This window comes from Protopterus annectens, chromosome 11.part0, assembly GCF_019279795.1.
Source record: "Protopterus annectens isolate FY-2018-M chromosome 11.part0, PAN1.0, whole genome shotgun sequence".
Taxonomy (NCBI): Eukaryota; Metazoa; Chordata; order Ceratodontiformes; family Protopteridae; genus Protopterus; species Protopterus annectens.
The window spans coordinates 103367018-103384498 of NC_056745.1; the positions used below are offsets into that span (position 1 = coordinate 103367018).

The 17481-nt window shown below is 42.4% G+C and overlaps 1 protein-coding gene across 1 annotated transcript in view; it reads right to left on the minus strand.

Moving 5' to 3' along the window:
• Positions 1–17481, minus strand: part of RTCB (RNA 2',3'-cyclic phosphate and 5'-OH ligase) — a gene marked incomplete in the record, with an annotated part of 159070 nt that overhangs the window by 74929 nt on the left and 66660 nt on the right. Inside the window, 3 exon segments of the mRNA XM_044087476.1 lie at positions 13–169; positions 2819–2975; positions 11397–11496. Of these exon segments, the coding sequence (XP_043943411.1) occupies positions 13–169; positions 2819–2975; positions 11397–11496 (414 nt within the window).

Consider the following 17481-nt stretch of genomic DNA (forward strand, 5'->3'; position numbering starts at 1 on the left):
TAAAAACATTACCTGGGGCAAACCTCTCTTCTTGGCTTTGGATGACACCTTATTGGGGTCAGCTTGCAGCATTCTACCATATTCTTCACAGTGTTCTTTGTCTTCTGCCCAGGCATAGCCCTCCCTGAGGGACCAGTCCACACCCATCTCCAGTGCTTCTTCCAAATCCCTACAATAGCAAATTGTTTATTAGGTCATTTAAGGTACTCATCACAAATATGTCTGTTCATTCTGCAGAAAGGATAAAAATGTCATCTAAAGGAGCAGTAGTTCAGTGTACTGCTCCAATTCATTTTGTGCATCCCTAATACCTAAGCAATCACCTCCCCAACTCAACAGGTAAACTGATCATACCCCCCCTCCCCAAAATAAACTACTTTTGGTAGCATAGCCGACCTCGGGCATAGGCCGGCTAGGCTGGCACCTAGGGTGCCGTTCTAGCAGGGGCACTTTTCCAGTAATCTGGATGGTGCAGATAGACCAGGATGGGGACAACAGCTGGAGGGGGGCTGTGGAGCTCTTTTTGCCTAGGGCACCAGTTCACCAAAGGCTGTCCCTGTCTGGCAGACCTAGAACTAATCAATTCACATCAAGCAGATCTCAGTCTCAAGATAAAGTGCCCCACAGTGTTACTTCTAAAAGTAACACTATAGAAAACACAGTTTGCTCATGCATTATTCCCGCCATAGGAAATTCAATTCGCAGCCATCGAAGAAGCACTGCTGCTATTAAAAACACTTGCTATACAGTTCAAAAGAACACCAAAAGAAAAGAAAATATAGATTAAGCGTTTTCGTCCTCTTATAGGGCTTCATCAGATCCATAAAAATCACTTGCTCTTATATGTATAGAAAGAAAATTACACGTCCAAAATAATCCAGCCACCACCCAACTGCCATGGGAACATTAGTAACTTCTTTTCTCATTGTTTGAATAGTCAAAACTAGTAAATATGTTTAATCAAAGAAGGTTGTTTCTGAAATTAAATATTAAAACTTCAGAAAAATCAACATTTGTAAAAAATTAATGTAAATATAAATAAATTGCGTGACATGTAAATATGAATCGCATTTAAAAAAGTAATAACTATAGCAGTCATGGTATCATATTAATCAAAGCAATAATAGCTGTTAAAAGATAGTTGTAAAATTTTTGTATCCATTTAATATTATGGAAAGTTAAAATCTTTAGAACCTATCTAACCCAATGAGAACATGGAAGATGTTTTACAGTAAAATAAGCTGCTGTCAATTAAAACACAGCATCAACCAAACTAGTATCCCAAATTTAAACACACTTCATTTCTAGTGCAGAGGTGATGGGAGACAATTAATTTAAGCATGGACAACTTGTGGCATTTAATTTTAGTTACCCTTGATACTCTTTGTATTCAAGGAAATTTTCCCAATTATCTCCCCTTTCCTCCATAGTGACGATTTCTAAGATACCAAATAAATTTTTTTTTAAAAAGCTGAACCAAGCTAAAAAGCTGCTCTAGTGACCCTTCCTACGTTGACCGTTGTCACTGTTTCTCCATGGTTTACCTACCAACATGGACAGGAGTTGGCATTTTTAAACTAAGCAAATACCTGCACATAGTGCAGACAAAATTTGATTACTGGATAGCCCGGTATTCCAAAGAGAGAACTAAATACAAACTACATGACCTGGATGGGTGGGTGCTTCCGCCACAGTGCTGAATCACTTATCTCAAATGCCATTCATCAGCTCAAATCTGCTTTAAATCATCATCATAACTGCTTCCGTGATCACAAAATGGTCAAGAAGCTAATAACATGCACAATACGACAGAAGACCGCAAAACAACTAGAACTACCAAAATTAGGAATAATGTTTTTATTTCCAAATGGTCCTATAAAACCGACTGCACTTAAGTTTCTTCTCAAAAACTTCAAACTCAGAAGACAACCTAAGCAAAAAAACTTGGAACAAGTCACCATTTAATTTTCCTGGACTAAAATTTTAATTCTGCACTGTTCTTGTTCAAATGAGACCAGCTCATTTCTTGGATTAAGATTTTATTTTTAATACTGGACTGAACTGTACCAAGCCCTTAGCAATTTGCACACCACTTTCTTTAGTCCTCTACCAGTTACTGCAATAAATAACCCAGTGCCAGTCTTGTTTCCTATCCTTCATACTCAGCCAATGACGCATTCAAGCCTACTGCCGACTTCATTTTCCCAAACCATGTTTAGTTTATTCACCAAGAATCCATATTAATGGCCGATTAAAAAAAACACTCAAAAGAAGCTCATTAAACCAAACTGTTTATGACAGGAGCAAAATCACTTAGTTTTACTTTGTTTACTAGGCAAGTCAATTTTCACCAGAGATTCAGTAAATGCTCAACATTTAGCATACGTACATCTGACTACTGAAATTGAAGTTTTGAGGCACGCACACTTTTACAAACGTCACTAGATAAACACAGTATTACACCTTGTTTCATGTGTATGAATAAAAAGATCTAAATTTATTAAATCTTTAATGCCCCCCATGTTCAACAGATTTACAGAAGTTTTAAAATCAGCACAGAGACTTAATGTTTTCAGCAGAACAAACTCAAAAATTAAAAAACGCGCCTTAAAATGTTAAGCTCTTCAGTGGCACTCAGTGCTATACTCTTAAGGCCGTTCTACATGCATCTTCCCATACAGTAATTCAACAACTTATTCAGAGTAAGCAATGAAAAACGTCTAGTGAACATTCAGTACACTGTGCAGTTATTTTATAATCACTTTAGAGAGAGAAAAATCACTTTAGAGAGAGAAAAAAGTGTCATACAAAAACATACTTTGCTCCCATTGGGATAACTCCTTTGGATCCAACACCAACAGGAATGTGGTCAAACATTGACTGAGCAAGCTGTTCTTTTACAGGCTGGACATCACTCTCATCAAGGTTTGTACGAAGTAAACGAACTCCACAGTTGATATCAAATCCGACACCACCTACATGGGGAGGAAATTGAAAGGTCAAGGCTTTGAATTTCAGCCTATTCAGATCCCATAAGGGACGCTGCATGCCCCAAAAATCTCAACATTTCACACAAGACCTCAAGCATTTAATCAAACTTAAGCTGCTATTAAATCTAGACACAGTCTCACTTAAAAAGGTATATATGCAGGGTGGAAGGGCATAAGCATCCACTAACAGATTCTCCCACAACAGAAGCTTTGCCCCATACTTCCACTGCAATTAGAAAAAAAGAAAAATACAAGATCAATGGACACCATTAAGTGTAAATACTCTCAATTTCTACTGTTTTCAATTAGTATCAACCTCTTTTTCACCATAAATCCACTACAAGAGAAATTAAAGTTGTATTTTTTAAAACTAAATTCTGCCATTTGAACTTATAGTACAGAAAAAAGGCAAAAATCTGGACTTGCATTTGGCCTTCAACTCACTCAAGTTATTTCAGATCAGACAATGCGCATCCAACTGGCAAGAGACAACTGTCTATGCACTTGTGTTCACTTTCAGGAACAATTTTGGGAGAAGGCTAGTGTGTTAAAGGGTATAGTAGAATGACAAGACTTCCAGAAAGTACCTCACAAAGAGGATCCTACACCTTAAACACTTGTCCTATATGGACAGACTCAATCTCGGTCTCATAATGTCTACTAAAGAGACTCTCTCTGCTCGACTTACAAAGTCATGTTTGACCCAGCTCCGTTAGAAATGCTACATCAAAAAATCCCAATCCCTCCGCACCACACGCTCCAGAGACCTCAACCTCATTACCACAATCAACAGAATGTGATGGAGGTACAGGTTCATAACCCAGAGACTTCCCATACATATCAAATAGAGCACCTCACTGGCCCTCTTCAAGAGGGATCTTGATGAGTGGATGGAAAACAGAAAATTCACCCCGGGGAATCACTCCAGTGGCTCTACTCGACAGAGGCACTGGAAACCAAGGTTGGGTGGCACGATGCCAGGGTAAATCTTAAGGGCTATGCTTGTAAAGACTTCAGGGCCATTAGCCTAGTACACACCTATGAACCAAGAAACAGGCATCAGGAGCACAAAGACCAAAGTCACACTCAAAATATTCCTGGGGGTGGGGGGATACAACAAAACATTGAAACAACACTGTGGACCCCTTAGAGTTAACGTGAAAAAGCTAGAATTGAACAGAGAACGGTAAAAAGTAATTTGCCACTTTGGGCGGAACCAGACAGAATTGTGAACTCCATTTTTGAAACAGATGTTTGCAGTTCTAAACTACTTGATGAAGCAGCTGTGGAAAAACTAAAATCAAAGATACCAGAAAGCCTATGATAAGAGGAACACGTACATGGACGCATATTGGACAGATCACTGATCTTCCCATCATCAATGCAATAATCACTGTGCCACATTTCAGAAATGTCAAGCTAGGCCTTAAATTATGTAAAGCACACTTATTCCCATGCGTCTATGTACAGCCCTTATTAAGAAAGAGCAGGTAACTGGGCAATAATGGATAAAAGTAGAACCAGTAGATTTAGCATGGTGCAACTATGAATGAGTAAAAAGAAAAATGAAAGCTGCAAGTGATTGATTTTTTTCACCTTAGAAGAACTTGAAGGCAAAAACAGCTGATGTGCACGTGCACCAGGACTTGCATCTTCCATTACTCATTTCATGAGCACAATTTATCATATTTCATCAGAAAATTACTCCATTCTGCGTCCTATACTTGTTGCTTCCTACCAAGTATTGGCTGTTGTTGAGTCTTTCGGCTTTGCCCGGTTAGGGGTCGCCACAGCGTAACTCCGGTCCGCTAATGATTGGCAGTAGATTTTTATGTGCAGAGTTGCCAGCCCTGACGCACAACCTTCAACGAAGGTACACCCATTCACGCACGTCTCCCCACAGAAGACGCTCTAGCTGAGAATCGAACAGGACGTCTTACTGTGAGGTGACAACGCTACCGCAGCACCACCACCGCAGTACAACTGAAAACACTTTCACTGTATCCTCTCTCAATACTCCTCCCTCCTTCCCATTCTCAGTATACTCTCTCAATACTCCTCCCTCCTTCCCATTCTCAGTATAAACAAGGATTATATTTAGGATTACTGAATATGTTCAGTTGAGTTCAACTGCAATCCATACTTCCACACTTCTGTTGCCATCTAAACACACACTCCTTTGAATGGCAAGGATATTCATGGGGTTTTCAGCTTTATACTACACCATTCCAGGAAAGAACGTTATTAGTAGCATGTGCAGCAGCACTGCCAGCAGTTGTAAATCTCTATCCCTGTTTCTACCTTAAACTACAAATCGTTTTTCTACATGTCTATGTACTAGAAGGTCTGTAGACTAGAAGTAATTGCAAATGTCAAGAGGTCCCTGAATAAGTCTGCACTTACGGCAAAGGGAGATAAGTCCTGACTGCAGCCCAAATGATTTGCAGGAATAAATGACTTGAGCGTGTGACAGAAGACAGGTCAGATGGGCATACCCATGATGGGGAATGGAGCAACTGGTTCCAGCCTGGCTTTCACCACTGCTCTGGTGGACAGGGCTTCATTACACCAGGGAGCCAGTGCCAGAAGACATGGACATTCAAGCCAGTGATGTCAGCCCCTGTTGGCACATGAGGAGGAACATGCATGTGCAAATTAGGGGGACAAAGGAAGCCCTTTGAGACGTGCTACCATCACGACCAGTGGCAATATTAGGTCATAAAAATGGACAAAGCCCTCATTGCCAAGATGCCACTGAACACAAAGCATGCTCATTACAGCTCAGATGCCCCCAATTTCAGCCAATGCACATCTGATGCGACTAATTTATATCGGGTTCTGTTTGTGTGTGTGTGTGTGTGGGGGGGGGCACCTTTCACAGACTGATGCCAATGGGTTTACTTTGTGTCGTACACAAATACTCTCTCATTCACATGTTCATGCAACTCCTGGCTTACATATGCTTTCTTATTCCTGGGACAGAGGACACAATCTCCGTAACGGTTCATAGTTCTGACCCCATTCAAGCAAAACACCTGAAAAGCATAAATATACAACACCCAGGTGCTATTCTGCCCACATCTGTAGACAGTAGTGGTGCAGCAAGAACTCGAGCTCCATGGCAGACAATGTCAACACACACCTACTGCCAAAAGCCTTCTCAAAAGTCCTCAAACCATTACATATGATGGGTGCATTCAGCAGGGCCTTCAATCAGACACAAGCCCAAATACTGATATGCATTACACGGAAAAAACAATGTATTACAAGAATAAAAAAAAACAAGCACCCACATTTGAAGACATAAGGGTCAGGGACTTGCATTATGCCTTGTAAAAAGAGCTTGCCCAGAAACATTCTGTTTCTGGAGTGAATGCTCATACTACAATAGTTTGGTGTGTACACAACCTCTCCTGCAAACAAGGCTTTGTAAGATGTTAAGATCCTCTAGAAGAGCAGCAGAGTCTCGAGGACTTTCTGGAAGACACTGACTGGAAATGAATAAAGAATATCCAAGGATTACTTACTGAAGCTCCTCATAAAAATTCCTGCACAGACCCCTAAAAAACTGCCAAATCCTCTGCCATAACACCAGTAACATTAGAGGGAACAGCAGGCCAAGAGGAAACCCAATGCAGAAGTAAGCACGTCTCAAAATCTTCCCTTGCCCGAGCCAAGAAGACTGGCTCCAGAAGTAAGAGAGAGGATGAGAGAACAGAAACCCTTCAGAACACACAATCTGACATAGCCAGACACCATTCTTTCAAAATACTTTGCTTTTTCTAGCAAAATGTTCAGATGACAACAAAGAGGCTAAGAAAGGAGTTGCAATAAAAAAAGAACAGGGCATGAGAGGCACTCGACCAACGTCTGGAAAAGTGACTCAATAAGTAGCACAAAAACTATATCAGGTTGCAAGGCTATATACAAGGACCTAATGACTGAAGGGACGGCGCAGTGGTAGCGTTGTTGCATCACAGCAAGAGGTTCTCCAGTTCGATTCTCATTTGGCGTGCCTTCTGTGCAGAGTCTACACATCCTCCCTACATTCGTATGGGTTTCCTCTGGGTGCTCCGGTTTCCTTCCACATACAAAGACATGTAATCTAGAGTTTTCTCCCCGGGCCTCCGCTGAAAATTGGCTTTGTTCCAAGTCGGACTTTCCTGGTAAACAAATGTTTAAGTACGAACAGTGTTCGGTCTTACAGAGGGGTTCCCAGTGGAAGTGGGTGCGCATCAGGATTTAGCACCGAGCCCACTGCTGTCCATACTAGTACACAGGTCAGAGACAGGACAGATCAACAAAGTTGCTGTATGCAGACAATGTGGCATTAAAGACAAAGAATTCCTGCAAAGAACAGGGGAAAAGAATGCAAAACTGAAGGCACGTTGGATGAAACAGAGTACAGATAAGACAGTGGTAATGGCAGCAAATGAGGGAAATCGGAAAAAAATCTGAGAAGTGAAATAGATGGGAAGACGGTGGAACAGGTTAACAGCTTCAAGTATCTGGGAGGTGTGGCTGAAAAGTGAAGTCTGAATGAACGGGTCAAAGCTAGCAGCAGTGGGGTTGCAGCCAATTGGCATAAATGTCAGTGTAGCGTATGACAGAAGAATGCCAGAGAAGCTAAAAAGTAAGGTGCACAAAACAATGGTGTGACCAGCACTACTGTACGGTACAGAAACCTGGGCAGTAAAGGCAAAGCAGTTGTGAAAGCTAAAGATGATAGAAAAAGTGCCCAAGACATGTGGTAGGATGCAGACTGTGGGACAGATGAAGAAATGATGACATAGCAGATAGAAAGTAGCTCCATTTGCAGAAAATATAAAAGAGAACAGATTATAGTGGTTCAGGCACATGTACAAAAAAAGCAGAAGACAATCTGATCAGAGACAAAACGATTTGGGACAAACATGAATAAGGCATGATGAAATGAGGGTGTCCAACAAAAGAGGTGGATGGACTCTGTGTGTAAGAAATCTGCGACAGCCAAGCTTCGAAGAAGGCAGGAGTGTGGCACTGAAATGAGTGAAATGGTGACAATTAATAGGACACCTTGAACCCATGCAGAACAAAATGGAAAAAGGGGGTTGATTTACATCTGACACTGCTGTGAATCATGGTGTATCATCTGTGTCAGATATGTTCTTAACACATATAGACCATACTTTAATATTTCTGGAACATTTCTCCCACAGTGCTTGAGTGGTCAAGAAATGCATATAAAATACCCTATATACCACACAGCAATATAATGAAAAACACACCTGGCTGAACTTGACTCCTTCCACAACCTCAGCTGCACAGTACAATACTGGGCTATCAACCCAAGGTGCCATTTGAAGCCTAGCTACTCTTCCCAATAAAAGCTGATAGGTACTGGTTCCCAAAGGTTTTGTGAGGGTATATATACTTTGGCATGGGTGGCAGAGGATTTACAAGCTTCTTCAATGTTTTGTGAGGGTATATATACTTTGGCATGGGTGGCAGAGGATTTACAAGCTTCTTCTCCAACAGAGAAAGGTCCAGGGAAGGGGTATATTTACAGTTCCCCAGGGAAGGGGTATATTTACAGTTCCCCACCCAATGATCCAAGTTTCGCTTGAAGAGTTGCAGGGATGAACTGCTTCACATGGAAGGGAGTCCTGTTCCAGAGAAGAAGCATCTGAGATACATACCTGTCCTTCCAGCATCTTTTATTTACGTTGCAGGTAAGGTTTAACACCCTGGATCTGGTATTCCAGATGCTGTGTTTTATGGATGAGCAACCGGTCCATTAGAGCTGGATCAGAGGATGCTTTGTAGCAGCATAGGTTGGCTCTCAGCAGCCTGTAGGAAGCAAATACAAGGAATAGGCTTTGAGTCACTCCACATTAGGACTTTTTTTCCACATCATCCATTCTTTTTGAGAGGAATCTTGACTCGCCAGTTGCTGCATACACTTGGCCAAGTACATATCGAAGGGGGGCACTGTACTCTATTCAATGAAATAACATGGGTTTGTATCTAAATACTATATCCCTGCTAGTATGCTGTGTAACATAAGATTTCCTCACTACAGTAGACACATGGTCAAATGCCAAATCACCGTCTCCATGCTTTCCCAAATCCCAGACTACAGATCCTACTTTTAGGGGAGTTCTGTAGTAGTATTATGATGGGGTAAATGCCTTTCCAAACCTTAAAACACACAACTTCAGGGAACAGACCTCCATTAAAAGCTTACTTAACAGTTAGAAACAATCCTCAGAGTGTATCCCTATTCAAATGTTTGAACTGAATAAAAAAGTCCAATACATGCTATGTGGGTTACTTTCAGAATTCTCATCCATGCTGCCACTCCCCAGACCATCACTCCATATACGAATTAAAGTACATTTGTGTTAGTAAAGTACAACTGAATAGAAACTTACAATAACAGATGATGTTCAATAAAGTCACTGCTGTAGTAGTCTCTACTGCGACTTAGCTGCAGTGTCCCTAAACATACAGCCCAACCTCTGAAGCTCCAAACCTTCCATCTAAGTGAAGTGGACATCCATCTGTTATGTTAGGACACTCCCAGTTTAAAACCTGCATCCACCTATCCCAGACCCCTACCCAGTCTCCCTAGCATTTGTTTTTAAAATTTTTTAAAAAGTCTTTTGAGAGCCTACCTTTTCCTTGCCTGTGGTAATAGGGTCCTGGCTTTGTGAGACAGTTAATACCACAGATTGGCAAGGAAGAGGGGGTAACAAAGCTGCTTTACACGTTGCATGACGTTCCCCTTTCCTCCATTCTCAAGGACTTCACAAGTAGAAGCCTCAATCTAAAATCGGCTCTAAATACTTGCTCAGTGGCATCAGCCAGACCAGTCATCTGACCACAGACTCCATAGCTGCTGCCTTAGATGATCCATCCATGACATCATACCTAGACTTGAAATGTTTTGCCACCTTCCCTAGCCACACGTACGAGCTCACAGTTTTGCCCACAGATCAGCAAGCACCTCCCTATTTTCTCCTTCCTAGATCCCTTAGGAGGGACATCTGGAACTCAAGCCACGAGTGTCTGACAGTGGACTTCCTGAAGGCCAAGGTGGAAACTGTATACACCTTCTCAAATCTATAAAAAAGAAAATGTGTACCATTTGTGACAGTTTCTGAACAGTCACCAGTTTTGACCATTTTTTTGACAGCTCTGATGGATCCACAACAGGTTTCTTGTACAAGTATTTATAGGTCTCTTGCATTCTGTAAACCTGTCAGGCTTCTTAGAAGCAGCAATATGGAAAGTCAGGTTCTTGGGAGGCTGCCACAAAGGCTTCCTTTAGGGATCACAAAATAAAATAACAGGAACAAATCAAAATACATTTTTGTGCCTCACATGCCTCCCTCCCCATTTCAAGAGATCATTTATCCTACTAAGTGTTACGACATCTCCTCTCCGAGTAATTTAAAGACTATGGCGTGACATCTGAGAACAAGATGCCATCCAGGAAGTGATGAAACAGATTTTGCCTTCTGGGTCTTCTTATGGAGGATATCCACACTGGAAGTTCATGCTTCTGCATGGGAGAGCCAAGACTTCCTCACTCGGAGGTCTGCAACATCCTCTTGAAGCCAAAAAAAAAAAAAAAAAAAAAAAAGCTCCCTTTTCTGAAACAAAAAACAGGTTCTGTCACTTGAATACCCATAGAAACCAATCCTGAAAACATCTGTGCACTCAAGACGTGTCACTGCTCACAGGCAAGGTGGTCTCCAAGGGTGTTCGAATGTGCACACACAAATATATGTGTGCGATTCCTGGCTTAGAGTAGCTGTCTGTTGCTATGACGACTGCTTTTGCTTTACCTCCTATAACAGCACCTTCACCTTCTGTTTCTGGAGTTTACTTTTACTGTTTGGATTGGAGTAATGTACTTAAGGTTTCAGTGCTTTTATTATCAAAGCAGGTTTAAATTATCACAGTCCCGATTCCCACCTTGTTTACTTGTTTATTATTTTTTATGCGGTCTTAGCAATATAACTGCATTTGAGACGTACTTCAGATGCTTGAATTTTTTTTTTTTTTTTTTTTTACACTTCTGTGTTTGACAGTTTATTCCCTGCAAAATAACATTAAAAGGTGGTGGCAATTTGCTAATGAACACAAGGTCTACTTGTTTTACAATATTTCTTGCTCATGCATAAACAAATCAAATGCACAGGTAGCTAGCAAATTCATTGGTCACTTTGCTATGCCCATTTTTAAGTGTTAAATGTAAAGCACTAGAATTTACAGGTGACAATGGAGTATGGACAAATTAGCAGTCAATGCAAACTGAAATCACCAGGAAATAAGTGGGATTTTTGTCGACAGTGCTGCTTTATGCATCTAAAAAATGTACTGAAAATATTTACTTACAACAGACATCCTTAACCTTACCTGGGGACACCACTGCTTCTGGATCACTCATGTCAAATGCAGCCATGTTCCCAATTGCAAACCCATAACCAGAATGGACATCTGGAAGTCCAATCGATCGCTGCAGTGAAAATAAGAAACTGTTAAACTATGCTGCAGTGAAAATAAGAAACTGTTAAACTATGCCTGATACTCCCAATCACATGCACCAGAATTTTAAACAAGCCTTAGCTATTAACATAACACCGGATTATAAGAAGCACTAGCTTTCACCCAAACCACCAACATATACAGCAATTTTTTTTTTTCCTGCCAGCATTTTCACTACAATGCAAGAGAGCTGCTATGTACAATTGGGCAGTGTGGAACTTCTCAGTAAACACAGATAAACAGCTAGTCCTTAACCAAGTTCACCTTGCAGACAATTCAACAAGACAGTTTGTTTAATGGTTTGTTTACATCAATCATGAGCTATTTATCAGACTTGGCCATTCTGTAAGAGAAATAAAATGAGCCAAAATGCACCCTAGCATCACTGACCTGGTTACAGTCTGATACAGCATATGGGGGGGGGGGGGGGGGGGGGACAACATGCTAATGCACGCAACTACCACCAACAAGATAGGTAGACGGATCCACACTTGGCTGTATTTCAGGACCATGAAGGATGAGAGCGCAAAACTTTTTTGTTTGTTTCGGATATGGAGGTGGAAGATGGTTTATTCTTAGCTAGAGTGTCAATGCAATCTCAACGAAACTGTGGTCATTTTGCACAACAAACAAAATTAATATATTACCGTGGGAAATTTTTTTTTTTTTTTACTTGGTTGCCAAATCAAACAACTGTGCCACTGCTAGCCAAAAATTGGTAAAATGAGTTTGTTTTAAAGCAAGTGACCAAACCTGCCACTTGAACACTTGAGATCATCTGGATTGCCAGGGGCAGAGTGCATGTTTCTATAGACAAAACGAGCTATTCACATAATTAAATGGATCAGTAAAACAAGAGGCATTCTGTATGTTAAAGTAATTGGTTTCAGCCATCAAATTATCACAATTATGTGGACTCTCGAGCAAAAGTATGACAAAGATGAAAGAAAGGGAAAAAAAACACTGAAATATGACTTCATACTCAAGGTGGATAAAATAAACATAGCACACATCACATATTAATCTTACCAGGCAGTCATTCTCCCCTTGCTTTATCCTACATACCCTTTACACTGAAAAAGAGGAACAATTTTACCAAACTGCACAGTGATTTTAAGGGACTGAAGACTCAGTCAAATAACTAACTGTATAGTATCAACCTAAGCAAACATACATGTGCATTTACACACCACCAATTCACATACATGTATCAAGATATTTTACACATTTCACAAGTGGAGAAAATACATCTACCATTCAACATGGCAAAATTACAAGAACTTTTATAATTACAGATTAGAAGGGATACAAAATTGATTAAAGGGGAAGCAGTTTACAGCTGTAGAGTGCCTCCATAGCAAAAAAAGTGTCTAATTTTGATTTTCCTACTGTCAGTTGCAACCTTACATTGCACACTAATGTGTGTTTAAGTTAATGGTTGGTTCGAGGAGTTAGGTTTCCACACCTGCTAATTTACCCAAAGGTTATGAAAGTATGCAATACTCTGTACTAAGTAAAGGGTTTCAGCAGTGTGTTGTATTTTGCCATGGCTTTAGGTTTTACATTTTCAAAGCTTGTCTTCAGTAGAACACAGACTCGGCAAAGCGCTCTAAGGTTAGGTTTTTGACAATAACAAACTTGATTCATGTTTTAGACAAAGACATCAAGGCACTCATCACTGCAGTAGAGTAAATCTTTTAATAGTCGGGTGTACTTGATGCAGATGTCACAATCAGACATGATCATAATTCTCTGCAGTATACAGAGCTTCAGATGCCTGGAAATACTAGTAATTATGGGGGACTTCTGATCTGCACAAAACTGAGACATGGTAGTATCCCAACTACTCTACCTCTTCCAATTAAAATCTAACGGTTAACAAAAGTAACAGGATCAAAAGGGCAAGTAAACCTATCAAGTAGCCAATGACCAAATACAGCACCAGAATTTGAGCTGTGCTACAGAGGAGGTGAAAATGGACCCTGTGGAAAAACTAAAAACTTCAAATGTACAACCAAGTTCAGAGCATAGGTTAAAAGAATTCTAAGAGACAGCAGACCTACTTAATGGTTCACCTTTTAAAAAGGCTTCTCACATTAAAAAGAAGTTATGTTCTTACCATAACGTTCCATGTGAATTGTTCATCTCGCGTTTGTTCTTACTCACGGGTTCGGAGCCAATCCTCGGCTCCGAGTCGGCCACATCACCAGCTCAGCATCTTCGAGAAAGCTCGAGGCACAGTTCTATCCCATGATCCTTCTGTGCTAACCCTCAGATCTAGTTTGCTAACACCAGAAGAATCCCAGTAGTTACTGCGCCTTAAGCGCCTAGAAAAAACGCAACCACACTGTCTGAAACTTTGTCATCAATAGAAGAGAAAGGATGCCATTCCTGATGTACACTAGGAAGCTCAAGAACAATATCTAGAGAAGACTGAACCCGAATGCAGACTTACCCGTTCAAGAACACAGGACGGGGGATGGAGGGGGGGAAATGTAAGAACAAAGGCGAGATGAACAATTCACATGGAACGTTATGGTAAGAACATAACTTCTTTATGTGAAATTGTTCAATCTTGCCGTTTGTTCTTAAACGCAGGTAGCGTCCCTAGCTCCTTTATCCTGGGTGGCTCACGGGAGAACATTCCTGAGAACAGTGGAACCAAACGTCGCCCTGTCTCTGGAGTTTTTGTCTAATTTGTAGTGAGCGATGAAAGTATGTGGTTTCGCCCAAGTTGCTGCCGCACAAATTGTATCTAATGGCAAGCGGGCGGCATGGGCTAAGGAAGTAGCAATCGCCCTCGTAGAATGAGCCTTGGTTTAAAGGGGAGTTGTTGCTTTGATTCTGAATATAGAAAATTTATACAGTCCGAGAGCCATTTGGATAAAGCAACTTTTGTTACCGCCTTTCCTTTGGTCAGCATATGATGCAAACAGTTGGTCTGACTTTCTGAATTCCTTCGTCCTAAGTAAAATCTCAGCTGCCTGTGGACGTCTAGTTTGTGCAGCATGCATTCCAACTTACTGGAGTGATTTTTGAAGAAGGTGGGTAGTTCAATCGATTGATTAATATTTTGGATTGAACAAATCTTTGGAAGGAAGGACAGATTGGTGCGCAATGTTACCCTATCTGGATGAAATATCATATATGGGGGCCGAACAGATAACGCTTGCAACTCTGAAACCCTGCGGGCGGAAGTGATGGCAACCAGAAAAAGCGTCTTCCACGATAAGAATTTTAGAAGGGTTGTGGCAGCTGGTTCGAATGGGGGCAACATGAGCTGCGATAACATCAAGTTAAGATTCCATGGGGCCACTGGACTACGAAAGGGGGGACGGAGGTGAAAGGTACCTTTCATAAAGGCTTTGCAAAGTCTGAGACATGAGGGAACTATGTCCCTGGCCAACATGAAAATTTGATATAGCCGCAAGTTGTACCCTTATCGTGGAAGTCTATGCTCCTTCATGAAAAAGTGTCGAAAGAAACTAATATCTTGTGTACTGGAGCCCCTGACGGATCTATACCCTGCTGCGAGGCCCAGTACGCAAAACGTTTCCATTTGCTGTTGTATAAGCTTCCTTGTGGACGGTTTGTGGGAAGATACAATTATGTGTTGTACTGCAGAGGACAATAAATCTGACCTGGCTAAGATGGGAAGCGGAGCAGCCAAGCTGTCAGTTTGAGGGACTTGAGAGATGTGCGAGGAACTCCCGACGAGTGCGTCAACAGATCTGGCGCTGGGTCCAGAATCCATGGTTCCTCCACCTGATGAGTTTGGAGGAAGGGGAACCAGAGGCCAGAATGGGGCTATCAGAATTATGGTCCGTTCCAGACGTTTGGCTTTCTGCAGGAATTTGGGAATTAGTGGAACAGGAGGAAAAGCATAAAGGAGACCCAGGGGCCAATCGTGCACAAGTGCGTCCCTGGGGGCACCCCCACGGGGGGGGGGGTAGTAGGGCAAAGTAGCTTCTGCATTTGGCATTCAATGGGGATTCAAATAGGTCGCAGCAAGGCTGGCCCCATCTGCGGAAAATCTTTTCCGCGACTTGAGATTTGAGGGACCACTCGTGGGGCAACAGGATGACTCTGCTCAACCTGTCCACAATGACGTTGGATGTCCCCGGGATGTGTGTTGCTATCAGAAAGCGTCCGGTAGACACAGCCCATTGCCAAATCCTGAGGGCGCCTCTGCACAATGGACAAGACCTGGTTCCTCCTTGTTTGTTTATGTACCAGACTACTGACATGTTGTCAGTCTGAACTGTCACTGTTCCCAGAGGCAAGAACTTGTGAAAGTGTTGCAACGCAAGAAACACTGCCCTCAGCCCTAGGACATTGATGTGCAGGTTGTACTCCAAGTTGGACCATTGACCTTGGACTGTTCTGCCCTGAAAAAGTCCCCCCCACCCTATCAGGGAAGCGTCCGTGGTTACAGTAGCTATAGGACTGGGCAACACAAACGGTCGGCCTAGTGCTAGGTCCCGACTGTGCATCCACCATAGGAGATCTCGTTTGCAGGAGACCGTGATTAAGATCTCGTGAGATAGTGGAAGCTGTAGGTACGACCATTAAGCAAATAGCATCCATTGAAGGATCCTCATGTGCATCCTGCCTAGGGGAACTACGATAAGAGCAGCTGCCATCATTCCTAGCACTCTCAAGACTTGTTGAGCAGGGACTCTCTTGCTCTGAAGGATAGAAATTTGATTTCTGAAGGCTGATACTCTTAGTGGGGGGAGATTGATTCGAGCCATGGAAGTTTCTAACTCTGCCCCTATAAATGAGATACGCTGTGAGGGCGATATGACAGATTTTCCAAAATTGACTGTTATGCCCAAGAGAGGAGCAAAAGGTTGATGGTGTAATCCCTGGCTTGCACAAGACGATACTCTGTGGTGGCGGACAGGAGCCAGTCGTCTAGGTTAGGAAACACTCTGAATCCCATTTGTCTCAGGTGAGACGCTACTACTGCCATGCATTTGGTGAACACCCTGGGGGCTGAGGTGAGGCCAAAGGGCAGAGCACGAAACTGGAAGTGACTGGCTCCCAGCCAGAAGAGCAGGTGATCTCTGGACGCTCTGGCCATTTTGATATGGTAGTACGCGTCTTTGAGATCTATGCAGCACATCCAGTTGCCGTCCTGTAGGAAAGGAAGGATCAACTGTAGCGTGACCATCCGGAACTTTTCCTTTTTCACGAAAGTGTTGAGTCTGCCGAGGTCCAAAATTGGCCTCCAGTCCCCAGTTTTCTTTGGAACTAAAAAAAATCTTGAGTAAGTTCCGGATCCTTTCTGGTCCTCCAGGACTGGTTGGAGGACTCTGTTTTCGAGCAGCCTTTTTATTTCTACGGCTGCCTGGTCTCGCAGACTGGGTGGAACATCTGGGAACTTTTTGGGGGCAGGTGGTATTTTTATAAATGGAATAGTGTAGCCTCTGGTAACTATGCTTTTTACCCAGGAATCCGATGTTTAGCCAGGCCACTGGGTATAAAGCCAAACGACCCCCGACTGCCTCCAGAGTAGGACAGCCAGGCATGCACTCAGGAGTGCTGAAAGGGCCTCCCAGAGAACGTATCTGTCGCCCTGATTCTGCGACCCCCTCTGCCGCCTGGACGGCGTCTTTCATTTCTTCCACCTCCTCTGCCTCTGGAGGGGGCATCACTCTGTGTGGGCTGAAAGGATGCCTGCGTCTTTTGGAACCACATTTTTCCACCTCTTTGCCCTTTGGGGTATGGTCTAGATGGGGTGGAAAAACGGACCCCTACAGCAGACAGGGTCTTCCCTTCTTGCTCGCACCTAGTGAGAGTCTCCTTTACTTTGGGACCAAACAGTGAGGCACCATCAAAAGGGGCGTTAGCAAAGGAAGACTTGAAGGCTTCCGCAAAGGAGCATAGGCACAGCCAGGATTGTCTTCTCAGAGCAATTGCTGAGGCTGCCGTCCTACTCGAACCTTCGGTT